Genomic DNA, 26,728 nt, shown 5'->3' on the forward strand with positions numbered 1-26,728 from the left:
TATTCCTTTCAATACCTTACATACCCTTGGGCAACATAGGCAGTGCCCACTGGCGAGAATAAAATCATTCTAATGTGAAAAGAAATAATGTGACATACCCAGCTCAGAAAGGAGTTAAGTTGCATTGTCAGGACAGTATGTGGAAGATTATCACTTCATTTCTGCTTTTTTTCAAACTCAGAAAAAAAAGTTAGAATTGCAATGGAACAAACTCTGTGATCTCAGTAGGACTGCTTTATCCCAAGTCATGGATTTTTCTTTTTTTAATTTTTTTCTTTTTCACTTTAACAATTCAAGGATAATGGCCTGCATCTTACATTTCGCATCTGACATTTCTCACGGTCAGTCCCAAGGCTGGCAACAGGGTTATGGGAACCATCTGAAGAGGCAAATTTCTCTCTCAATTTAGGAAAAAGGAAAAAGCAGGCATTCAGATGGGACATATCACAGAGTATGAACAATGTAACTGTTGCTGTGGACACCAGCAGAGATCTTTCCTTTAGAAATGAGAGGGAGGAGGGAGAGCATAATTTGAGACAAGAAACTCGGGGATGAAAACTAATATTTAAATACAAAGTGTCTGACTTGGAGAGGTTTTTCAGTTCCTTTTTGTGTTTTTGGTTTTTGTAATCATGTTTATTTTTTTCCTCCAAATCAAAGTCACAATTAATTATTTACAATTTTATTTCCATAGGGATACTTGGTGGGAAGTTCTTGGAAAGAAGTCGCATTAAAAAGCCTGGGCAGGAGCTCTTTAAGAGTGAACCATCTGAATACTTCAAGGCTCAGGATCTGTTTATTGGAGCCAGAGTTTGTTTCCATGGCCACAATTTTCTTTTGGTGGATGCTGATGAGTACACTATCAACTATATGGAGAAGCATGCAAATGAGGTGAAGCAGGCTCTTGTTATTCTCTGTTGGCTGTATCTTATCTACATTATATTTTTCAGAACAAGTTATGCCTAATTTCTTCACCTAAAGTTCAGAGCTCAGTGCTCTGTTTCTACCATTGAATTTAGGAGATGTTAGCTAGGGGCAGCATGCAAACCTGGATACTATCTACTGTCCATTCCCCTTCTACGTTTTCACCACCCATGCTTACACTTTAAAACCACCCTTAATACAGTATCCCTGTATATTTATTCTAGATACTATTTATCAACCTATTGCCTTTGAGTTGGTGTAGCTCCTTTTGAATCTACAGATATTATTTGCTTCCACAGCTTTGTGTGGCAGTAAGTTAAAAGGTTCATTGACTTTTGTGTAAATAAATGCCTGTTAAAAGGAATAAGCATCTTTTATTTGTTATAAACTAACCCACTACTACATTCAATACAAGTTCTAGTGTTTTGGGGTTTGGTGAAGATTCCCTTCCCCTTATGTACCACCTCATGTTGTTGTAAATCTAAGACTTTCTTTCTACTAAACCTATTTCTGTCCGAATAAGAGTCTCATCCAAATAAGGTTTCCATTGCTTTTAGTGTGCCCTTGCCAGGCAACTGTGAGATGTAGAGAGTGGAACTGTACACAGCACTCAAGATGCAGCCATATCCAGTTTAGAATCTGACTGGTGAGGCTATTTTATTGCCTGATTGGATTTATTTGTGTTCATACATATTTATCTCACAAAATACATCGCTTTTAAAATTAGTAAGGATTTGGGGCTTACAGTTTGTACTGAATGTCACAACCTTTTGATGTTGCCTTCTGAGGGGACAGCAGTAATAAGTAGTGAACTGGAGTGCTTCTGTTTATGTATATTTTATGCTACCACATATGACTGGTTACACAAATGACTGGTAAAGAAAAGCCAAAAATGTATCCAGTAGGAAGAAAAATGGACTGTCCTCTAGCAATTGTCTCTAAGGTAAAAAAAATGAAAGGATACAGGGGTGGAAAACCGCAAGAAAGAAGAGCCACAGTGAGTTTTGTGGAGTTTTATTTTCATCTGGTTGAAAAAAAATAAATAATGATGAACTTTGTGCTAAAATACTTAGGGGAAAAAAAAGACAACTATGATTTACTTGGGAATTCCTATTGTGAGCAGTTCTAAACCAGACAATCTTAACAATGCATGAGTTCAGAAGGCAAGACATTTCTGCATCCTCAACTCCGTTTTTCCATCACTATGGATCACTATGTAATCTTGAGTATTGCCCTTTGGACAATATGTTGTGAGGCCTTGGGGGTGTGTCTATGCTTCATGAGTGATGGTGGGGTCACAGTGTGAACAGTGCCTACAGCAAGCTTCCAGAACTACCCGTTGCTTAGTCTTGTTGAGAGCATGACTGGGGAGAATATCCAGGGGTGCTTATCAAGCTACGAGACACCACCATTCTCTGCCTTTTAGTCCAGACCTTTTCTGAGCGGGAGTGGGAGAGGGCTCTCAGTGCAGAGTTCAGTTGTTCCCTGTCTGCCGGCTCACCACAGTTGAGTGAACCTGCAAGGCTCTCAAGCTGTCAATAGCCCTAGCCTAGTCTTGGGGACTGAGAATTTCAGCCCTGATATCCTTCTGCTGTTGAGGTAGAGATAGATGCAATCTGACCCTGTACTGCCTTTGGGCCACGTGTGCTGTTCTTCTTGATTGAAAATGGCAGAACGGTGTGGTTTCTTCGCAATGCGGAATTAGCACCACCTGCCTTCCCTAGAGTAATGAGGAATGTCTGCAAATGCTTGTTGATATAAAATGTTATGACTACTAAATGCTTTAAGCAATAAAATACAAAGCTATATACATTGTGTTTTCTTACTGCTGGACTGTTTGTTCTCTTAGTAGAATAAAAATCAAAGCTATTCTCCACAATGCATCATGCATCATTAGGTTGTAAATGTTCTTTGGAACTGCTGTTTGCATCAATTATCTTGAAACAAATAAATGCAATCTTAGTTTTCCAGACTGAATGATTTTATATCATCAAAATAAAATCTACTAAATGGGAAGAAACAGTATGAAAAGTACGACTTTGAAGTGAATTTTAAAATGTTCTTTGCAAGGTGAAGATTTCTTACTGATAGGAAAAAAGAAAGGTTTATTCTCCAAGGATAGATGTTTTATTCAGCTCCTTTGGCAAGAGATCCAGAAGTAAGGATACACTTACCTCAGTTGATGAAGGAACTATATATTCAAACCACAAGGCTTTGAACAGTTGTTAAAGAGGAGATAGAAGATGATTAGAAGTAGGGGGAACATTTTTAAGATTAATATTTCTCAATTGTTTCTAAAATTAGAAAACCTTTTTCCTTCTTTATAGAGAGAAGTTTCTTTTCAGCACAACACTTTGGAATCTTTTCTGAAAATTAGTGAAAATAAATGGAATGTTTGTCTTCTGAAAAATGCCACTGATTTTCTGTTTCAAAATCTATTGTATTTAAAGGAAAGGGTGAAAAAAAATCAATGAATCTTTTCATTGTGATAGTAGCCAGTAATGATAGTAACTTGAAGAATCTAATTTTCAAAATATTTTAATACATCTAGTTGTTTTCCAATTTGAGAAAGAAAGATGTATTTAGAGAATTAAGTATTTGTGTATTGCTCAATCATTGACTGGTATTATCCACATTTGAAGAGGATTCTTTCAGGCAAGACATTGCTGTTTTGTCTTAGAAATTTATTCATCTACTCTGAACAGTCTCAATTGTTTTAATTTCATAGTCTTCGGTAGCACAGACATGAAGATTGATTTTGCTTCCATTGAATTCAACATAATAAACTCTGACTTGGGCATTAGCAAGACAACGAAACAAAATGATGTTGTGACATCAGAAGGTCAGCAATTGCATGAGAAGTTGGGATAGTGGGTAAAGAGTACCAGGCTGCTCACATGCTAGATGTTTATACATAGGTGTTTGCAATATATATTTAGGAAGAAGTTGTAAAAACAACTGCTTTCTCTGTAGATATGGCACTTTTTAAGCAGACAGGAAACTTTACCCATCTTTAAATACTCTACTGATTAATTCAATTGGCTCTGCCCCGGATTAGTGACTAAATACATAGACATCAATAGTAAAAATGAGCATAGCAAATAAATCTTTGGTAGAGCTCTAACACAGCAGTCTGAATATAGGGTAGAATCCTAAATGCTCCAGTGCTGTTTATCTGAATTCAGTTTTATTTTAATCACTTATTTAGGAAGAAATAAGCATTCTTGTTACGTGACAGGAAAAACTGTTTCCTAATCAATTTCCAGTCTGGTAATTCTGAGTATGTAAAGCATAGTCAGTCTAATATGAATGAGAATATCTGTTGGAACAGTACATCGTAGCCAATGACTTAGCTTTGGATTGGTGAAGTTCATTAATAGAAAATTAAGTGAAATGCACCAGCAGAAAATGAGGACAAAGAGATTAGAGCTGTACTTCGAATGTTTCTGCTTCTATTTTAACAACCTAATGCTTGAAGCAAAAGTGGATGTCCTTTCATCTGGAATAAGCTTTGCAGATTTACACATTTGAAATGAAGCAATGAAGAAAGTAGCAGCTCACAATTGTTCTGCATCTTCACAGCTCTTGCAGGTACATGAGTTGCATAGTGCCTTTCTCTCTAATGTATGTCTTGCTTTCCTTTGTTAAGTTCGCTGTGGCTGATACTGCTTTCATCTTCAAGAAACTGAAAGACATAGCTGAACCTCGTTCCCGAGAAATCAGGCAGGTGTTTGCAGCTGCTGACCCTCAGCATACCAAGGTGATAGAGTATGACCCTTTCAGGTGAGACAATGGGTTTTGATTTTTAATATTTAATGAATTCCCCCCACGTATATAGGGCATTACTATTTCTTAACGCTTTCTGCACATGTTAGCTGATAAATGGTGTATGTTTCTTCACATTTACTTCAGGAGTTTGTGGGGAAAAAAGATAGTGAATCCATGCCTTGGAAAAAGAGAAATGAGATAGCTTCAAGTAAGCTGAAAAACACCACTAAATTCTGTCTGCTTTTTATGGATCTGGCTATTATGATGAAGAGCAAGAAAGCAGTAATTATTATAAAATAGAATATTTACTGAAAGATAAATCCAACCTGAAATAGTCAAACAAATGAATTAGTAGTTCATAAATTCAGTAATTTATGTCTTCTGAAAATGGTGTTATTAAGGTTTTAAATTATTGATAAAGAGGATAGTCTACACAGAACCAAAGTGTTCTAAAGTTACTGAATCACTGAAAAGCATCTTTCAAACACTGGAAAGCAGTTGTGAGAGCAATGCTTAACGCTTGCATAGTAATTTCTGCAGTATCAGAGTGAGTGGAAATTTGGACTCTGGTAATGATCAGGATGCAGCAATGAACAAGCATATAGTTACTTTGAAGGGGAAATAATGTTCAAAAGCAAGCTGATTTCAGTTCATCCCTTATAACACTTGAGCTCATGAACTGTGTTGCATACTGGTAAAGTTAGCGGTGTGGAACAAAGAAGGAGATCTTACCTAGAAGCATTTTGGTTTTCACAGTGATGATATATATTTAGGAATGATCATAATAACTAAACTGTGAGAATATTGCACGTGCATCACTATAGAAATGGTAACTGAGGCTGAAAATTTCTTGTGAAATAAGTCAGAAAACATTTAGAGATGGAGAAGTTTCTTCCAGTAATTTGAAGTGAAAGCAATGACAAATGTTAACAAACTGATATTTGGAAATCCAAAACTGAGTGATTAAAAGCAGGATTCAAACTAGGGGAATCCAGAGCTATAGGTAGTTTTTTGTCAAAATATTTCTAGACTCCAAGATATTTTACTCAACAGAGGCAAGATTTTAAATTGCTAACTGGATTTAGAACGAAAATGTTATTACTAGTAAGAAAGAGAGAAAATTGAAAGTTAATGTGCATCTGGATGAACTTTATGGCACATGAAAAAAGATTTTAATTTATATAGTCAGTAACTTTTAAATAAAAATTTGTTGTAATTCAAATTATGAAATAATTATTTGCAAAACTGTCTTACATGCGCTATGAACAGGTCAAACTTTCAGAACATTTTCGTGACAAGATTGGTGGAGAACAGATTTGGAAGGGATGATTTTGCTTTTAAACAGCAGGGAATTACTTTTATTTTATCAAGCAGATAAGTAAATATAATTACAGCCCAGATGTTGTATTTAAGTTGGTGCTGTTCTGAGCAAGTCAAATTACATTGTACTGAGGCACTTGGTTTCAGCAATAGAAGTGCAATATCCTTCACCATGAGCAAGAGGAAAAAATGGGAATCCATATAGTGTTCCTTTAACCTCACTGCTCATACAGGGGAGTCTGAGCACCTGCCAATGGTCTGCATTCCTCCTGCTACGGTGCTAAGGATCCCAGACAGATGGCAGATCTGGCAGATCACACTGCCAGAGGAAGGATTTGCCTCTAAAGAGCATTTGACTTATGTGCCTTATAGTAATGTATAGTGTATATATATGGATATAGATATCCTATTATGTAGTAGTTTTTATTTTAAATCTGTTTTAGGAAAGAAACCTTTTTTAATGACAAAGGCAAGAGAGAGCTTTTTTTTTTTGCATCTATGACAAGTTATAGATATTTTTCTGTGAAAAGAATATGCATTTCTCTTTCAATTTTCTGTTTTCTTGTTTGCATCACTGGTTATTTTAAATCTATCATGGCATTTCAGGACAAAAACTAACTACAAATGATTATTTTTAATACAAGCAATTATTTGGATGACAACTTCAACCAGCATAATAATCCCCTTATTTTAAATACAGCTAAAGCATTGCTGTGCATGACATTTTATTGTTCAGATTTCTACCTATATGAGTTTATGCAAGCTCCATTTAAAACTACACATTTAAAACGGTGATGTAATGAAGCAGAATTGTAATTATACAATTTACTTTATTCTCAGTAACCAAACCTATGGCACACAAGGAGATAAATACGTCACATACTGAAGCTATTGCCTAAGTTGATGTTAGAAATATAAAAAGCTCTATTAGAGTGAGAGGAACAGAAAATAACTAAAACTTGGAAGCCTGTGTACCACACTGTCCTAAACAGACTGCTTTTTCTCAGAAGCTACTGGCAAGACAGCTTATTGTCAGCAACAGAGATCCATGTGTGAGTTTAACAAAGATGTCTATCTTTAATTCAGCTTGAGAAACAGCTCCCTTAAGCTCCCTTCTTTCTCTACCAAATTTAGTTTTGCAATCTTTCCTACTCTTCTAGAACAAAAAGTAGTGAAAGAAAAAACAATGAAGCTGTGGGAACAATTCTTGCAGGTTCTTTCTTTTTGAGAGGAAGAGTTTAGATGTAATTCTGTTTGTGAATATTGGGTCTCATGCATTAGCAATCACAAGAAAATTCCTTAATTCCCAAATGAGATTTGTCTTTTCCTTATATTTATCTCCTCCCATTGCAAATAAAAAAAGTTACTGATTAAAGTATGAAAAAGCAGCAGTTGACATAGATGCTATATGGTGATTAGCATCCTTTTTTGAACAACTGTGCATGTTCTATGAAGAGGTATCATCATTTGAACAGTACTGCAAAAGCCTGAAAAATTACATTTATTAACAAAATTTTGTAGTTTTGAAGAGTACTGAATTTCTGTGCTTTCAGTTCAGATACAGATGTTAAGAGAATCATTATCAGAATCAGCAAGGAATTTAACTGTTCCTCAGCCAGTAGTTTGAATCTCATGTCAGATCTTTGTCCATCTCTAGTAATTTCTTCCATTTCAATGACTGGTATATAATCACAGTGATTCAATTCCCACAGGAGTGCCACAAGATACAGTTCTAGTTGCGTCAGCCATTATGATAAAGTTTAGTCCCAGTGCAGTTTTTTGCAGAAACAACATTAATAGGTAATTAATTCTGACTGAAATACATAAGTCTTTCTTGCTGCTTGCTCTTAAGAAAATCCGACTGAATGTGAGTTCACTAGAGACAGACATTTGGAATTGTACTACCAACGGATAGGTACACAAATCCAGGTTTGTGGGACAAGAAGCCTTTTAACTACAGAGGTAAACTGCAGTCCAGTTTTCTCTGGAAAATGAGAAGTCCCCTGGATTTTCTTGCTACTGGTGTTTTTCTTCCTTCAAGATGAGTCAACATGTAGGACATATGAAAAACTCTATAATCACTGAAGGCAGCACAGTCCCAGCTGCAAGGCTTTCATCATCATCAAAAGCAGTCCTTCTCCACCCCTCCCCCAACAACATAAACTAGAAGGCTTTATAGATAAATCTATATCTACAAAAATATATTCCAATGTGTATAGAACTTCTATGTATAACTAAACTTAGTCCCAAATTTTGTGCTCATTTGCTGATAAGTGCTTTACCCCCATATCACTCCCATGCTATTATCAGCAACAAATCTATGGTATCAACAGGAATTACTGTGCCAGTCATTCAGTGCCAGCACTGACCTATCAGATGGATCTCAGAAACACTTCTTCCTTGGATTGGGCTGATTTTTCTGAGCAGCACAAGCATCCCTGTGAGAGGACACTTCAAATTATCCCTATGGGCTCTGGCAGTGTCTGATCATCAGCTGGTCTTGCTACTGCCTCTTGTGTTCCTTTCTTACCAGGAGATTGTGATTACAAATTGGCTGTAATCTTCTACTTTTTCTCCATGGCCAGTTTCATTTCCCGTTCCCTTAGCTTTCCCATGAACGCTACCCAATGGGATCAACTTTCATCAGTGCTTTGTAGGAAGTGACTTAACACTTGAATAACGTTCTGTTCTTTGTTGGTGCCTTCTCCCTCACTTTTTTTCTGCTGTTATTAATTCTGTTTTGTGCAACTCTCATTATACATGCTTACAGATAATTTACAGATAATTGATCATATACTGCAGTATGCAGAATACAATTAGAAACAAAATAGTACCTTGCATAATTTACTACATTTTTGAATAAATGCAGTGACAAAGATAATCTCTGCTAATGTTCTATGCTAGTACAGCATTGTCAGGTAAAAGGCTTCAGTCAGGTTTATAAAGTGTTTTTTCACGTGTGGCCAACAACAAAGGAAGCACAGACATCTTCCAAGTTAAGTGTCAAGTACTTCCCATTAAGCTGTCTTGAACAGGCCTGGATTTCAAATTTAAAGATTTTAAATAAATACAGCATTTTATAATGAGTGCCCTATAATAGTTGTTTCCATGGGAATTTAGTGATTATTAACTTTTTAACTACTATACTTAAACTAATGTAGGCTGCTGTTTTTGTAAACAGAAATTTGATAATCAGTATCACAGATGGAGCATTTTCAGAGCATGAGATTATGACCCTTGGACGCCATTACAGAGAGAAAGAAGAATATGAAATGGACCACTACTTCCTCCTTGCAAAGGCTCAAGAACAACTAAAGAAAAATAGCTTTGAGAATTTTGAACAACTGTCTATAGTACTTGGGTACAATGACCATGAAAAGTAAGTTTCCTCTAATATCCTTGGCTGTTATTTGGAAACCTCTGCTTGAAAACCTACCTACTTTCTGTTTGTTGCTAAGCAAATGATAGGTTGCAGTTGAAGAATACTTTTTCTAATGTAAAGCCTTTTTCAACACTTGACAGCAAACAAGGAAAGGATAGCCTTTTTTGTTTGCTTTTTATTTTGTTCATTGACTTTTTGCTATATCTGCTACGCTGAGTATTAAGTGACCTAATCAGATGCCTGTTCACAGGCAAAGCAGTGTATTAAATCAAAGAAGAAAATAGGGATTTAACAACAACAACAAAAAAAGACGTAGTCAATCCCTTATGTGGATCACTTGCTCTTTTTGTTCTGTCATATCACAGATAAAGAATAACAGAGAATCACTGAGAACCTCAGGGAGGGAATATAAGCTACTACAGCATTTCAAGTTTATCAGCTGTGTAACAGTGAAATTTCATAAAAAAATTTTATTTGTTAGACAGAGACATTTTTATTGTCTCTGTCTCCATATTCCTACACATTTCTCTGTTCACATTGACATTAACTTGAAATAAACCTAGCACAACTCTCCCTATCTATTTCTGTTTGTATAGATGCGGAGTGTTACCCTATGAGACCTGCAGGACTATTTGCAAATCCTTCAAGTTGCCACTGTCTGATGATCTTCTACAAACTATACTGACAATGTAAGTTAAAAGCAGATAGTATGATCTCCATGGGTACAAATAAATCTCAAATATCTACTTAATACTTTCTTATGAGATTGTCATTTCAGTAATCTTAATCATTACATTATGCTGATTCTTTTTCCCCCGCTCCATATATGTGTAGACTTTCGTATTTGCAGAATGCTTATAATGAACTACAATGTAACCATCTAAAAACATCTTGTTTTTATCTGGCATGGTAGATCATCTGGATTCTGCCAGAATTCTGTGAAATTAGTATTCTGTTAGTCAACTACTGGTACTTACCATTATCAATAAGACTTTATTTTGCATTTGTGCCTTTTTCATATATGTCAGGTAAAAACAATAATCTCATATAAGTACATTATGTGAGTTTTAAGAAAAATACAAGGAAACTAAATGAATAGAAATGAATACAATGTCCTTGAATCAAGGATGTTGATTTTCACTGATTCTGTGTCAATGAATCAAGTAGTCATCAGCAGTAGTAAATAAAAGTTCTTTGTGTTTCTCTTTTTAATCTCATCTGAAAAATTTATTTTAGTGTAATTGTTAAAAAGGAGTATTGTTGGATTTGGGTATTTTTCCATAGCATATTTAACTATTTTGAAACAAATTGCTTGAGTATCTGTATTCATGGGAATAGAAATGAAAAGAACTAGTGTTCATTGCAGTTGTTTAAAGGCTAGAGTTCAGAGTAACCCGTGGTGTTCTGAATGCTTATGTCATGGTGAGTTTGGTTTCCATTGATTTTTGCAGCTTTACTGGAAACAGGTAAAATATATGCTCACTGGTCTTTTCATTCCCTCATGGGAAACCGCTGAATATTTTGTCTGTGCCTTCACAGTATGTAAAATGCAGAAACAGGTCTTCTTACATTTAGATGTTTTCAGGTAGATGTGTTTCTTGATTTCAGGAGTAATTTCAAACCTAACATCTAGACTTATGAAATAATGAATACACTCTTGTCAAGCAGAAAGTTGGAATCCATTTTATTACATTTACTCACTGCAACCAAGACTTCCCACTTCAATCAGTACCAACAAGTTTTCTTTAAGAAGACTAAGGGGTTATTTTCTATAAAGCCCTTTTCCCCCTAGACCAAAAAATTTTAGAATAGTTCCCTTCAATAGCCAGGTAAACATCTTTGATTGGCTGTTCATCACTTCTGACAATTGAATTACAAGCCTTAGACATCAGAAGCATGCCTGAATTTTAGCACTAATCTAAAACTCTGTTTTGGAATTCCCACTAAGCTTCCCAACACAAAAGGTGTTGGAGGACAGTTGGCATCCTCTGCTAAAGAATGAGTTCTCATAGATTCACTTTATAAAGGCTGCAATTGAATAGATATGGAAACAAGGGACTGGAGATTTTCCTTTATGTACTAATTCAACACTGATGAAAAACAGACAGACTACTACGTCACAGGCTCCAGAGACGTGTTTATTGTTTGTGAATTTATACTAGGAAAAGCTTTTGTGAGATGCATCTCTTCTCTTAAAGAGTCTTAATGTAGGCAGATAAGAAGAAAAAGCCCAGTACATTACAATAAAAATAAGAGATAAGCTTAAAAGACAAGGAGAAAGCCTGGATTTCACCCAAGTCTAGGCAGGTATTCGTGACAGCTGAACTGGGTCTCAGCCACTGTAGGTTCTTTCTGTAGGGGATATAGGAGAAGGAGTCATTTCAGCCTGTGTTAGAGCTGGATTTCTAAACTACCACCCATTTTCCCATGAAAGGGGCCATGGCCAGCTAGTACGCCAGATTTCTGTATGAGAAAGTTACATAGTGTGAAGCTGGGCCTCAGAAAACTATCGAAGTAGTATTCCATATGACATTGCAATGAACAGTGCTGATTCTAAATTACAATAGTAGCAATTCTGAAAAATGTCAATTTTTGTGGTAACTACACTGCTGATAAGGAAGAATGTTGGATTCTTAATATTGTGTGCAGTTGACACTGCCTGATAAGTGTTTTGTTTCTGTATTGTTTCAGGAGAGTGCAGAGTCAGGGAAAGATTTTGTGAACTGTATTGCATAGAATTTAATTTTCAGTTACTTGGAAATTGAAAAGTAGAGTCAGCTGAATAAGATTTAATGTTTTCTTTTTACCTTGCTTTTTCTAGTTCTCTTTGATACTGAAGCAGTAGTGTCCCTAATGTGTATATCCGAATTTATGAAAGAAGAAAATGGTACAATAAAACTCGTTGGACTGATTCCCATAAAATCAGTATATATAGCTAATGCACTATCTGGACCCTATTCAGCTATTAAATGAACCTAGACAGTGTGATCAGATAATTGTCGAAGACTGAAGCTGTATGTTTATTCAGCTTTTCTCTCTGAGATTGGGTGGAAAAGACTTCCTGTAGGACTTAATGGTTCCATTTTTTTTTTTTTCATTTTAAAAGGTAATACCCTAAAAAAAATTACTCTTTACATTTGTCAATTACACCACAATGATCTATCACTTATTAAAATCAAGAGATGGAACTAGAAATTGTCGTCTAATTTTATTATCATCTCCAGACAACCCAAAACTTTGTATACTGTACCTGAAGAACATTCAGTTTCCACAAAGGGCAGAGAGAATTAGCACAAAAACTATGAGGATTCAAAAGACACTTTTAAATTGTCTGTCTGAAGTAAATTTATATTTTCAATTGCTGTGGGATGGTGAAATAGTAGGGTTTGGGTACCCAGCTAATTTCTCTAATTCACAAAATCACAGAGTTTCAGAGGTTGGAAAGGACCTCAAGAGATCTAGTTCAACTCCCTGCTAAACCTACGATAGGTTGTACAGGCAGACGACCAGATCTTGAATATCTCCATAGAAGGAGACTCCACAGCCTCTCAGCAACTTGTAGCTTATTAAATATTTCCTTTCTCCATCAGCCTTGTTTCATTTAGGTCTTCAATTACATGACTATACAATTTTTTTAATCACAATTCATTAAGCAATGCAGAAGCTATACTTTTGTTTCTGCCAGTAAACCCTTTGTTTATTATAAGCACTTCTTTAGGTTTGTGCAAGCATAATTAACAATTATCATTTGTTTAATGAATAAATGTTGCTGTTGCGCTGAAGGAATGAATTCAGATTGTTTTCCCTAATATTTTATTTTGCTGCAATGTTAAATGTAAGCTAACAAGGACTTAGAATGATGCAGTTCTTCCCCAGAAGGTATATAAATGGGTGCCAGATAACAAAAGAAAAAATGGCGGGAAAAAGAAATGGACACATTTACTTGTCAATGATCTTGTATTAGTTTAGTTAAGCGTATGTCCCTATTTTTAAAATATCTTTTAATTTTGCTTAAAATTGGCTGCATAGTTCTTCTCTCCACAGTACTAGACTGAGTCTATTGGACTCTGGAGGAACATTTGTGGATTTTAAGCTGTGGAAGCACAAGCAGTGGGACAGAAGTGAAACAATGTTTTTTTTTTTTTTCTTTTTTTTTTTTTTCAATAGGTAAATTAATCTTTAGTGCCTCAGGTAGCAGTGCTACTTGATGCTACTTACAATGGGCCTCCTAGATTATCATCATCCCATTCTCATGTCACTAATAGGCCAGGCCTCTTCTGTCTGCCTGACATTTCCCTGGTTTGTACAGTATCTTTTTCTTTAACATAATCACCTACCTCTCATAGTTTGTTTACACTTGACCTGTTTCTCTCAGAAAGCTAACCAACTCTCTTTTCTTGCTGTGAGAAGTGTCCTGGTGGCAGCAGCATGATTGAAAATGGTCATGAAATCATTCTCCTGCACTCTGTTTCTGCTTGTTACCTTTAATGCCTAAAACTCAGTTGGCTGTTTATTACGAAAAGACTCCAGCATGAATATATGGATCTCTTAAGAGAAATTATTTCTGTTATTTATTATCATGAAGAACTGATGGTTCAATTTATTGTAGTTCAAGACTACAATTAGTTTAGCTAATACTGATCAGCTGCATCTGTGCTTACTACCTTAAATCTTTTTGTATAAGCTATTTTTGAAAATTTAGGTGTATATTGTGTTACACAGGGATTGTCAAGCAGCTGAAGAATCCCAGCTTTTTTTTTTTTTTTTAAAGCTTAAAAGAGCATAATGCCTCTTCTCTGCTAATATCAGATAAAACTACTTAATAAATGCTATTAGAAATAAAAGCATACAAAATCTTTACATGTACATTAGCATTTATTATGAATTTTTGATTGCAGATTTCTTGATGGGAAGGAAAATATATTCATTAATAACCTTTACTCACAAAAGCACCTTTAGAAGTAACCATCATATAATTTAACTAGATTTTTAACATAGCTGGAGTTTTTCATTATAAATATACTTTTATAAGCAGAAATACGTGATTATTTCTGTGATGTGAAAGACAGTAGCTAGCAGTAGGACAAGAAGGAATGGCCTCATGTTGTGCGAGGGGAGGCTCAGGTTGCATATTTGAAAAAACTTTTCCAAAGAAGTAATGAGGCATTGGAACAGGCTGATTAGGGAGGTGTTCAAGTACCACGTTGATATGGCCCTGAGAGACATAGTTTAGTGGTCAGTGCTGGTCATAGATGGACTGTTGGACTAGATGATCTTAAAGGTCTTTTCCAACCATAATGATTCTACGATTCTGTTCTATGATTGTTTTCTAGGGAAAAAAAAAACTCTGCCGACACTGTTGGGGTTGGGGAAGTGACTTACACAATCTAAAATCACATGGATTGTTTAAGTCATAGGGAAAAACCAGAGACAAACAGATTCAAGAGATCTTTGTTGTATCTTCTTGATAAGACAAATCTAATTTCCTCACTGAAGAGCACTGTCAGTTTCAGTCATTAATTCCAGGCTCTGAAATGTATGGCATCTCTGTCCTAATAATGCAGAACTTGATAACATCTCTTCATTCCATCTGGATGTTCTGTACTGAATTACAAGTATGTGCATTTAGTAGATTGGTGCAATAAGTCACAGTAGTAAAAAGATGTAAGAAGTAGATTATTTCCTCTGGATTAGTCTAGAGTGATATTTGAAGCTGCTTTCTGCAGCTTTTAAAACATGGGACTGAGTCCCATTTCTCATGCTCACCTTAAAACTGTAGTTAACTTCATGTATGTGGTTCTGCCTCAGCTTGCTCATGCTGTCAGTTCAAAGGAGTTTTCTCCTTTGTAATGCTTGCTGAAAGCAGAACCAATGTTTTTCCTTAATTTCATTGCATCAACATAAAATTGATGCTGAAGAAATGACACCCCCTCTCTTAATCTTCACTTAAAACTCCTGCTTATGCAGCTCTGCATCTTGATAGTAACCTTATATTTTGAATTTTCAGAAATAGAAAAAGCTTAATACACATATGCTAGTACATATGATAGTAAAAAAAAAAAAAAAAAAAAAAAAAAAGTAATGGTTGTTCTGAGATTCAGAATCTGTTTGCCACAGTTTAATTTCCAAGAGCTCTTTTGTCTTGTTACTCCCAATACAAAACTCTTTTTTTTTTTCCCCAGTTACCACCTGCAAAAAAAAAACCCAACCTAAACCAAACCAAAGCTATAATGGGAGGGTTTCTCCTGGCAATGTTTCAGGTTCATCTTTAATGTCAATAACAGTAGCATTCTTCTCTGACTTTGCTTTCATCTTCAGTGTAACATACTGTACTTAACATTTCTGTTTATCACTAGAATCTCTATTCATGGCTTTCAGTATATTTTGTATTATCTGCTGACTGTTAAATGAAAGACATAGGGGGAGGAGAGGAAGAGGATGAGTTGCAGTTTATTTTTGTCATTAGATTTATTTCTCCTCCAGTATTGTTTTCCCAGCTTATGTTGTAAAGTCATCCCTCAAGTAACTTCATTCTTGATTTTTACCAGGGCCCTTTCAGTGATTTGGAGAATTAAAGGGTTTTGAGGCCCACGTTTTGTGCAATGCTATTTCTTTAAGAACAAAATAAAATGGTTGTCTAAAGAAATTGTTTCCTGGAGATGACAGTGTGTCATCTTGCTCCTGCACATGCAATAATATTTGTCTCACCATGGTACATGGTAGAATTGTTTAACCTGATGTTTCCCACCAAAAGTAGCTTATTGAGTCTAACTAGTCATATGTATTTCTCCATGGACACTAGCAAAGCACAGATGCTTTCAGGATGTGCTTAGTCTGCCTAAACCAGATCCCTTTTACATAGAAGTAGTGCTAGATAAGACAGATGCTATTCACATCCTAATGTAGTATGTATAGTATGTATAGTAGAGCAGTTAACTTCATTTCTGCCTCATCCCTGTAGGCATTCAAGGCCAGGCTGGATGTGGCTCTGGGCAGCCTGGTCTGGTGGTTGGCGACCCTGCACATAGCAGGAGGGTTGAAACTTGATCATTTTGGTCCTTTTCAACCCAGTCCATTCTATGATTTCAAAAGCAATCTGCATTTGTAGCATCAATTCTGCAATAAGCTTCAGCCTGCACTACCTTTCAAACATTTGACTGAACCCACTGAAACAATTGGATTTCTCTATGCCTTAAGTACCTAAGTGTTTTGCCAAATCGAGTACTTTTTTTTTCTTTTTTTCTGAAGCCACTTCATACAAATTAACGGCATGGCTTACAGATCTGCTCCTAGTGAGTTTATGTTAACATGCAGTAGTAACTGTAGAACTTAACTGGTAGGGTTTATATCTCCATGTAACAGATGCTAAATATTACAAATATTTACTTCATGGAAATAAATTATCTACCAAATTAAATGAGTTGAAATTTTAAAATCTGTTTATTAAATGGTAGGCTGGAGAGTTGCATGTTTGTTAGCTGGAAATTGATTCCAAGGTTTATGCAAAAAGCATTTTTAAGGGATTGCTTGTTTTCAGGAAATGACTGAGAAACTGTATAAATCAGGTCAATTGTGTTATAGCACAACTCTCTTGTGTCAAAGAGTAATAGAATGTTTTGGGTTGGAAGGGACCTTTAAAATCATCCAGTTCCAACCCCCTGCTATAGGCAGGGACACCTCCCATTAGATCAGGTTGCTCAGAGCCCCATCCAGCCTGGGCTTGAGTGCTTCCAGGGAGTGGGCATCTACAGCCTCACTGGGCAACCTGTGCAAGTGTCTCACCATCCTCACAGTAAATTTCTTCCTAATATCTAGTCTAAGTCTGCCCTCTTCCAGTTTAAAGCTGGGGTCTCACAGGAACAGAGCAGAGCGGCAGAATCACCTCCCTTGGCCTGCTGATCATACTTCTCTTGATGCAACCCAGGTTACAGTTGGCCTTCTGGACTGCAAGCACACAGTGCCAACTCATCTTGAGTCTTTATCAACAGACACCCCCAAATCCTTCTCTTCAGGGCTGCTTTCAAACCATTCTTCACCCAGTCTGTATTTTCCAATATCCACTCCTATTGGACATGTTTTCCAATGTATCTTTCTAGCTGTTTCTTTTCTCTACAAAAAAATTATACACTGACCATCCCAAATCTATTTATCACCAATTGTGTTGGAAGAAGTTGAGCAATGGTTAAAAAGTAAAATGAAATTACTTGGAATCTAATGAACCTTAAAAAAATTGTATGAGAGACATTGATGTGCACTAAGTATATGGAATGTAATGTGTGATATAGCAGTTATGCAGCATTTTTCTGTACTCTTACTAGTGTTTGGTTGTAAAGGACTGAAAAGCAATTATCCAGAAAGTAGTGCATTAGTATGATGTAGATAACATTATATGCTTGTTAAAATTTTCATTTAATCATGAGGCATCTTATGGTTATCCTACTTAGGTTTGAAGATGACCTTAAGCAAGTGGAATATAAAAAGTTTGTGGATGCAGTGAATTGGAGAGAGAATCAAATCCCTGCTTTCCAGACAATAAAGCTTACTCCTCAGGTAAAACCACTATATTTGAGCAAAAGAAAAGTTAAAACTTAGCACATGAGACACTTGTATAATTTGGGCAAGTGTAACATAAGTACCTCATCCAACAAAGACTACAACAATTTTCAACTCTTCACATTTGGGCCTGTTTTCATTTTTGTGCCTTCATATAATATATTTTTCTTTCCAGGAGGTTTAGATTTAACCAAAAGGAGTTACACAGGAAAGACAAAGCCTGTAACACATCTTGCCCACATCTCTGTGACATTTTTCTGGAAGAAAAAAAAATGGGGGGGAGGGGGAGGGAAACAAGTGTATTTGTCCTCGAACAATGGATGTGAATACCACTCCCACCCACAAGTATTCTTGCCACATGTCAAATGCTCTGTTTGCTTTCTGGGATAGCCAGGAAATTCTTTAAACTCCACTGTCACCACAGAAAATAGCTATATATTTTTTTTTTTATAACTCCATGGAAACTTGTATACAACAGCACATCGCTGGTAGGCATAGGCAGAATCAGTATTGAAGAATCAACTTATATATCTCCACCAGCCTGCTACTTAGGGTAAATAAAAATATGGCATCAACAAACTGCAGAAATTAATCTGATCTTGCCATCTTGTGCTGAATGGAACATTTTAAAATAGATGGTACATAAGGTAATTATACTTATTTAAAAAAAAAATAATCTTGTAACAGATAAATATGAAGCCCTTCTGCCAAGACGTAGTTTTTCTATTCTGGCCTAGCCCATGTGTTGCTACTCTTGTACAGAATGTGTTTGATTTTATTCAGACCACTTAGTAACACAGCATTCCCTTAAATTTCAGTTCAACAGTGACATATTTTAAATCAGTGTTCCTCAAGTACTATGCTATTAACTTGACTTCTCTCTCTTCCTTGGCTTACAAGCTCTTTTTTCTATAGCATCTCAAACTCTTTGTTGTTTAACCAGGGCCTTGTGATGCTGCTTTACTCTGCTTTCCATAGTAGTCTATTTTTCACTTTCTGGTTGGGAAGTATTTTTCTTTCTTGTAGAGATAAAATCAAAGTCCTTCCACATGTTTTATATAGCAATCCTGTGCCTCCTATGGAGTAGGTTGTATTCAGTGGGTATATTTTGTTTTCACAGAATAATTATGGTCTTTTTCATCATTTTTCTTTGGTGTGGTTTTTAGTATTGAATCATAAATGACTTGTAAGGTTTTCAAGTATAAGTGTCTTAATGAAGAACATACAGCATTACTTAATTTGAAATATCTGCAAAAGGCTGAATGACAGAAAACATACATTTAATAAAATATTCTGCAAGATTGTTAACGATGTTCATGTAATAATGTTTTAAGAGGGTGTGCTATGTAAAGATCCACACGTTCACAGAACATTTGTATGAGGAAGTGAACCAGCACATACAATCTTAGTTGGCCAGCTTTTAGTTATTGCTGTTTCCAAAATTATATTCTAAGATACTCTGTGTTACTAATTTCAGAATGAAGATGACTGGAACAGACAGCCACCATTCCTTCCTGTGAAAAGAATCAAATACTTGCCTCTCCTGGATGACCTGTTTGGCAAAGAAGAATGATCCAAACTGTGAAAGTCACTGTTTTTGGATTAGTGTTTCTGCTCCAACACTTACTTTGATATTGAAGACATTTCAGGTTAAACAAAAACAAGACAGATGCAAGTTTTATTACATTTCTTACTTAAGCATATATATGTACTTTGTGTTTTTTTAACTCCTAAATCAACAGTACTCTTTAATGCTTATGCAAGCACAATTAAAACTATAATCAGATGGTCAGATGGAGAATGTACAAGCAGCAGCAATTACTTGAGTCAAATACAACAAAATCTGACTGATCTCACTTTGTTCTGCTAACAGAGGAGGTTGTTGGATAACCTCTTGTAATATTAAGTCAGATAGAATTGGCACAGTAAGATAATTCTCTTCACACTTCCTCTGTTGCTTTTTATCTTCTATTTTTTGCTATACCCATACAGTAATACTTAAGTGCTACGTATGTCTAAGTTTGTTATTTTACAGAGGAAGTAGTTGCAAGATTTTAAAACAATGTCAGGTTGTTCTGGTATCAGAGATAATTATAACCTAGTAACATAGAAGTAAATTTCCTGCAGTCCATGTACAAAAGCTATCAACTGTTGGTTTTTGTTTTAGATGCAACTCAGATTGGTAACTGCTCAGTTTTACTCAGGTGAGCCATGAATGAAGAAAAGGTATTCTAGTTCCATCTTAGTGAACTTCTTTCTTATTGTGGCACTGAACTTGTCCTTTGAAAATTGATACCTTTCTCTTTGCTCAAAATGATGATAACTAAGTGGAGTTCCTGTTAGCATTTTTGTATTTTTTAAGCTTGTGTCAGCTCAAATTAGATCTCAATTTACTGTATGAGCTTGTGAGAAAAGGAATTACTTCTATTTAAAGGATGCAAGAGCTGTGGTGAAGGGAGGAGCTGCTCGTCCATAGTGACTCCATGGTGAAGGGATTTGGTGTGAGCCTGCTGCTGAGAAGCTCACACAGTCAGTAGACTGAGAACCCCATGCATTCTGTAATCCAAAATTGCAATTTGATGTGAAAGCTTGATGTAAAAGGATGAGAATTAAGCATTTTTAAATCCCCAGACTGAGAGAAAAGCAGTAGTTCAAAGAATAATTTGAGTTTTTTGAAACTTATTGAAGTACTCCAAATTGTAGACAAGACTATGTACTACGTTTTATTCCAAAAGAGGAAAATAGTTTCTTACATGACAAGAAAATTATCTGATTGTGGGGATAGTGTCAGGAGCCAAAACAATAACAGCTTGCATTTGGAACTTGTTTGATGAAAGCTGAAGACTTTTTAAACATGGCAGCAAAACTGGTTTTGATGCTTTAAATGAATACAGTTGCCCTCATAACTTTTTAATGTGCCCAGACTTCATCAAGATATCTTTTAGCTGTTGAGATCTTGTACAGATGACAGTTTTGAAGGAAGAGAGTTTCCGAAGATTGAATCTGAACACTTAAAACTTTCCAAGTAGCTTTTAGAGACAGGAAACTTCATGTGAATAGGACAAAGGTTAAAAAAAAAAAAAAAAAAAAAAAAGGCATAACAAATTGTCATACCATTTTGTGTAGAATCCCATTTGTATAGGTCTGATCAATCATGATCTGATCTGGTCATGGTTGAGAATGGTGACTGCAAACTGGATCCTGTGCAGAGAAGAACTAGAAAAGTGGCCAAGAGAACAGAAATAAAGAAGACAAAAGAAGTGTGGCTTATTTAAGGAAACAAAATGAAGGCTCAAGGAGAATCTGGCTGCCATTAGTGAATTTGTTATGGGTATGTAATACAAGCAAGGGAAATAATCTTTTAGTTCAGAACATAGGTAGTCTAAGAAGAAGTAGGTATGGTTAGCCATAAATTTAAACTGGAGAGTAAAAGAGGGTTTCCAACCTTCTGAATGAATGAGGGTCCCTAACAGGCTTTCAAGAATAAAGAGTATAGTTAATTTTAACACTAAAGATGGATCATCCGATAAATGTAATTTTAGGATATATTACCTGTGATACTGAGGACCATATCTGGTACTGAATGATTCCCCCTCTGCAGAGCCCATGGAATGAGGATTTTTTTTCTTTTAAAAGTAATATGGAATTATCTGATTTCTGATGTTTCAGTATTTCCTATTGATACTCTGCATATTTTGTTCACACCATTCTGAATTTTCCTTCCCACTTCTTTTTCTCCTTTTTTCCTATGTATTTTTCATAACTCCATTGAGCACAAAAAGGATCTCCTAGTAGCAGAGCAGACAGGGACTGAAAAATATTTTCAGTGCTTGTCACTGTGCTCACAGTGTGTCATATGCTGTGGTCTGATGTGTGGTAAACACATTTCAAAAGGTTTTCTTTTTTACACGCAGCAGCGCTTCCAGAAGGAAAAGCTCCAGCCAATGAGCAGTCCAAGAATACTCTTTGTATACTGTGACTTGCAGCATATGCTGCCCAGGATATTTCAATCTCTCCTCTAATCCTGCTACCAGCTTCTCTCTTTTCACATTGCTGATAGGGGGCCTGAATGAAGACAATACCACAAGATAGTGTTTCAAGATGGTAGGAGGCCACAGCTCTAAAGCATGCACTGCATAAAGAGAAAGCAGCCCTCACAGTTGCCATTAATCTCAGCTCTCTATCTCTGTAGGGGAGCCAAAGATATCTTCTTTCCACAAGTATCAGCGCCTTCCATGGCAGGATCGAAGAGATTCACATTACGGGACTGCCTCCCCATCTCCCTACTGGGGTCTGCTGTGCATTCAGTGTTAATTTTCATTTCCTGAACTTGGTATTTGAGAATAAAAGGCTTAAAGTTGTCTGCAATAGCTGCTGCAGCAAGAACAGCAGTGAGGACCTGTCCTTGTGTGAGGATGGTGCACCGCTTAGCTTGCAACTTTGATCCATTTTTTCTTGTGTCCAGTTAAGTACCTGCTCTGCTCACCTGCAGGTGGATTCCCACAGACATGGTAGGCCCAGGCAGTCACAGACAATTGAACTTACTGCTGAGATATTTTTCTACATCCTGCCTTTGCTGTATTTTCCTAGGTAGAGCCATTTGTACCAGTGTCAGACAGATCAGGTCTTTTTCATTTACATAATGAGAAGATGTTGAAAGCTTCCTTCTGCATTTGTTTCTTGTTGATGGGAATTAATCCTACTTCACAGTAGGAAAGCTCTTCACAGAAAAAATATTAGGCTCTGTTGAATCCCAAGTCCACTCTCTATGCCTTAGCACAAGATACTGTGCTCGTTTTCCATGGGCAAACTGCAGGGATCTTAATTCCACAAAAAAAAAAGAAAATAAATAACAGAAGCTTTCAGTCATTTGGCAGCATTCAGAGAACAGAAATCTGTATACTGCTAATAATAATTTGTTGCCTCTTTCTTGCTGGACCCTTCTGCATGTCCCCATGGTTTGAGACCAGCAATTAACAATTAGAAAAAAATGACCTGTGTTTCAACATCTTATACTCTTATACAAGACATAGGTTATTCAGTGATGTGGAGAGATGCATTAGTTCTTTAAGCAATAATGTCCTGTACCCTCCACAGTAGTCTATCCATTGTATACACATTTCTTCCTCTTGAGGCGGCTTAGCTCTTCTCTTCTCTTCTGGCTCAGGCACAAGTATAGAAAGCCCAAGTGCAATGAGAAAGAAAAAGCAATAACATGTTTAAAAAGAAGTTACAATTACCAGGAGGAAGCAAATACTACACTTTGAGCTCAGTTTGATTTTAAAAATCATTTTTAGGTTTTGGAGGTCAGAATAGATAATATTTTAGAGAGAACTATCTTGGAAAAAAAAAAAAAATCGAACACTTCCTTAAATTGCCATTTTCTCTGAATTATTTTCTTAATGTTTTTTTTTGTATCAGTTGGTTACTAAGACCCAGGTGGAAGCAGCACTCTTTTTCTAGTCAATGACCAGACAACCTAGAAAGGGCTGTGGAGGCACATACCTGTCCCTACCAATTTCCAATGTAAAGTTTAAATCCAGTGAGGGAGTATAATCAAGAAGAGGAAGTTAATACAGGCACAGTATATTAAAGATACAAATTTTTTATATAAACTCTTTCTCTGCACATTTGAGTATTTCTGAATCATCTGGAAGTTTTTCCTGGCATGTATTGTGCATAAATAAGCTAGCTGTCCTGGTCTGCCCTTCTGACAGGCCATCTATCCTCTTTGCTCTCTTCCTCCAACAGACTAGTTTCATATTAAGACCTACAGTCAAAGAGAAGTGAAGGAGTTGATTCAACTTATCTGATGCTGATCCCAGACAGGCAGCATGGGAGGATGATTTGTAACAGTATAAATTAATTTCATAGCTTAATAGTGCTTGAGAGAGCTCCCACTTTCAAAGATGAATCGGTTGGAAGAAAGTCATGGTCCTGAAAGTCAAAAGAAAGACCTTTTGCAGAGTGGCTACAGCGGATGGGATGCAGCCTCTTCTGTATTAGTGTGGAGCTTACCTTCTTTCTCTTCTGATGTCTCCAGTGCCAAGGTGTTTTCTAGCTCCCTTGATTCCTTACTTGCCAGTGGAAGGGTAGGAGGCATTTCTGGGAGTGACTTGCCCACAGGGGTGTCCACTGGAAGCATTTTATCTAAACAGCCCCTTCTTCCTGCACTGACAGCTAGGTGCAAATGGTTGCATTGCTGTTGGGTGAGATTAATTCCTTTCTTGGGTACATCAACACTGTTAGAGGAATGCTGCCATGCAGCATGGTGACACTACATGGCCGCAATGCAGTGATGGTGGTATGTGTGGGAGGGCTGAGGATGGTCCAGGGCATGAGCTGGGCAGGCCATGAACCCATATCCTTAATATGCATGTGATCCATCCCTTGGGCTGTTCTGGATTTTAGACTGATGGCCATGCCTCACTTGATCTGGCTGCCTACAACTTGGCTCAGGCTTGGAATGGTGGGTTTTGGCAAATTCCAGCTATGCAAGCATAAAACCTTGGTTGTATGTAAATGGAACCTCAATTTCTCCTATTAGAGCTCTCTGAGAATCTACTTTAGCAAAGTATCTAAGTGTATGTGTAAGTCTGTCCCTTTTGTATAAAGCTATTGAAGTGTGTGCAGAAGGCTTGCTAAAATCAGTCAAATGAAGCACTGGTGGGAATGCTTACTGACAAAGAGAGTTTCCTCATTTGAGGCAGTTAGGAATTAAATCACTGTAATAAAAAAATCTCCACCAGATGAGAAGGTAGCAGTGAAAGGAGGCAATATAGAATTGTCTGGACATGTTTATGCAGGCTATATATTGTCTGTTGTTATTGTAGTTCTTTTGCAATATAAGCTAGCAATTAGCAATTAAATTCCCATTATGGGATCATGTTGGTGATTGAGATAAACTGTAAGTACGTAACTGTTTTAAACCTTTCTTTTAACTAACCTAAATGCTATAGTACTTATATAATTTAGAGATAATATCCCCATTAGTAGAGTTTATGACTCAATAAACAGCTCCCACAAGTTAATAAAAATCAAAACTGTAAACACCAAGACTATTAATGCAGTAGAATTTCTGTGCCTCCCTCTTCTCTTGGTGGTCTAGATAGAGCAAAGGGAAGTGCTATCTCAGAAAAAAAACATTTATTCTGGCTGTATAAATATAACTGAATTGTCTTAAAACCCATCTGGAAATTTCCTATCCTCTCCATGTCCCAGGTGGTCTGGCAAGAGTGATGCATTCTGCATTTGTCTGCAGGCAAGAGAAAGAGCTCCCATTGGAAATAATTTACATGAAAGGATTGTGCATAAAAGCACTGGTGATATCCTCACCCTGTCTCTCCCTTTTGGAGATATCTTCTGTGGAGTTAGCTTTCACTGTACTTTTATATTGGCATTATTATTTTGTTTTTAAAGGAAAAGCACTGTTAAAGTGTCTGGACTCAGCATTTTTGAACTTCTCTTCTGGCATTATTTTCCCCCATTTTGACAGCTAAATGAATTCTGGGAGAGGACGGCTTTGTGCCTGGAGGTTAGTACAAGCAGAGCTATTGTAGCTCAAGGCTCTTTTCTTCTTTAGCTGAGGAAAATAATTAATTAAGCCATTTGCAACAAAAAACAATAATTCCCTTTGTCTAAAAGAGCTTTATTTTGCAGCGTGGTAAGGTGCCGTTCTGCTTGGCAAACAGTTACACAATGAACCACCTTTATCTGTTCACTAATTTTCCTGCTGGAGGACATTTCTTCCTGTGTTATTGAAATCATATTGTCTGAATGCATCAAAATAAAGCTTTTGCCCTCTCAAGCATGTTCTAGTGGACATGAAATGCCAGAGCTATGCAGTACACCAACCGGCCTTGCATTCAATAATGCATCATTGGGAGACATTATTGCTCTCTTCAAATACCTGAAAGGTGATTACAGCTAGAGTGAGGTTGGTCTCTTCTCACTGGTGACAGGTGACAGGACGAGGGGAAATGGCCTCAAGTTGCTCCAGGGGAGACTTAGGTTGCATATGAGGAAGAACTTCTTTACAGAAAGGGTTGTTAAGCACTGGAATAGGCTCCCCAGGGAGGTGGTTGAGTCACCATCCCTGGATGTGTTTAAAAACCGTTTGGGTGTGGTGCTCAGGGACATGATTTAATGGAGGGTTGTTAGAGATAGGGTAGTATGGTTAGGTTGTGGTTGGACTTGACGATCTTGAAGGTCTTTTCCAACCTGAGCAGTTCTGTAATTCTACCATGAGGATGAAAAACGTTTGCATTTGCTTCACTGTTGCATTATTTCTTCTGTTTTGCCACTTGTATGGGAGCCTATTTCCAGAGGAAACAACTCAGGTGGCTGTTGAGATTCATGCCTTTCCTCTCTTGGTGGTTGGCTCCATAACCCTCATGCCTACAAAGGACTTGGCATTTGGGATCCCAGGAAATCTCTTTTCTTTGTTTTTCTGCAAAACTGTGATCAGTATGAGCAATGGTCAACGCTGAGCTTCAGGCTGATTGCATTTCACAAGCCTTCCCACTTCACCCTGTAGTTTGGAGTTTCAATATCAGCAGTGTCGCAGAGGAGTGCATTCCTCAAGAACATGCCTGTGCATTCGTTCTGTGCTCACATGTAATGCTTAGCAGAGTTCCATGGCCTCCCCATAGGTTTGGGGATGCCCCTTTTAGTGCCTAATAGCAACCACATTCTGAAGACAACTCAACACCTGAAGGAAATGAAAAGCTTGACATCTTAATGAAGAAAACTCCTTTTAAGAGGCAAATGACCACAAAGCAA

The 26,728-nt window shown here is 36.8% G+C and overlaps 1 protein-coding gene across 4 annotated transcripts in view; it reads left to right on the forward strand.

Moving 5' to 3' along the window:
- Positions 1 to 25,757, forward strand: part of EFHC2 (EF-hand domain containing 2) — a 63,311-nt gene extending 37,554 nt beyond the window's left edge. For 3 of the 4 annotated variants that reach the window (XM_085209537.1, XM_085209529.1, XM_085209521.1), the window contains 6 exons: positions 695 to 891; positions 4,574 to 4,707; positions 9,194 to 9,391; positions 9,991 to 10,083; positions 17,839 to 17,944; positions 19,425 to 20,091. In XM_085209537.1, the coding sequence (XP_085065663.1) occupies positions 695 to 891; positions 4,574 to 4,707; positions 9,194 to 9,391; positions 9,991 to 10,083; positions 17,839 to 17,944; positions 19,425 to 19,520 (824 nt within the window). In that variant the 3' untranslated portion in view covers positions 19,521 to 20,091. Of the gene's footprint in view, positions 1 to 694; positions 892 to 4,573; positions 4,708 to 9,193; positions 9,392 to 9,990; positions 10,084 to 17,838; positions 17,945 to 19,424 lie in introns of all 4 variants that reach the window. The other variant, XM_085209510.1, reaches the window with a different exon arrangement.
- Positions 25,758 to 26,728: the final 971 nt, after the last annotated feature.

Source organism: Meleagris gallopavo, chromosome 1 (genome assembly GCF_905368555.1).
Source record: "Meleagris gallopavo chromosome 1, MGAL_WU_HG_1.1, whole genome shotgun sequence".
Taxonomy (NCBI): domain Eukaryota; kingdom Metazoa; phylum Chordata; class Aves; order Galliformes; family Phasianidae; genus Meleagris; species Meleagris gallopavo.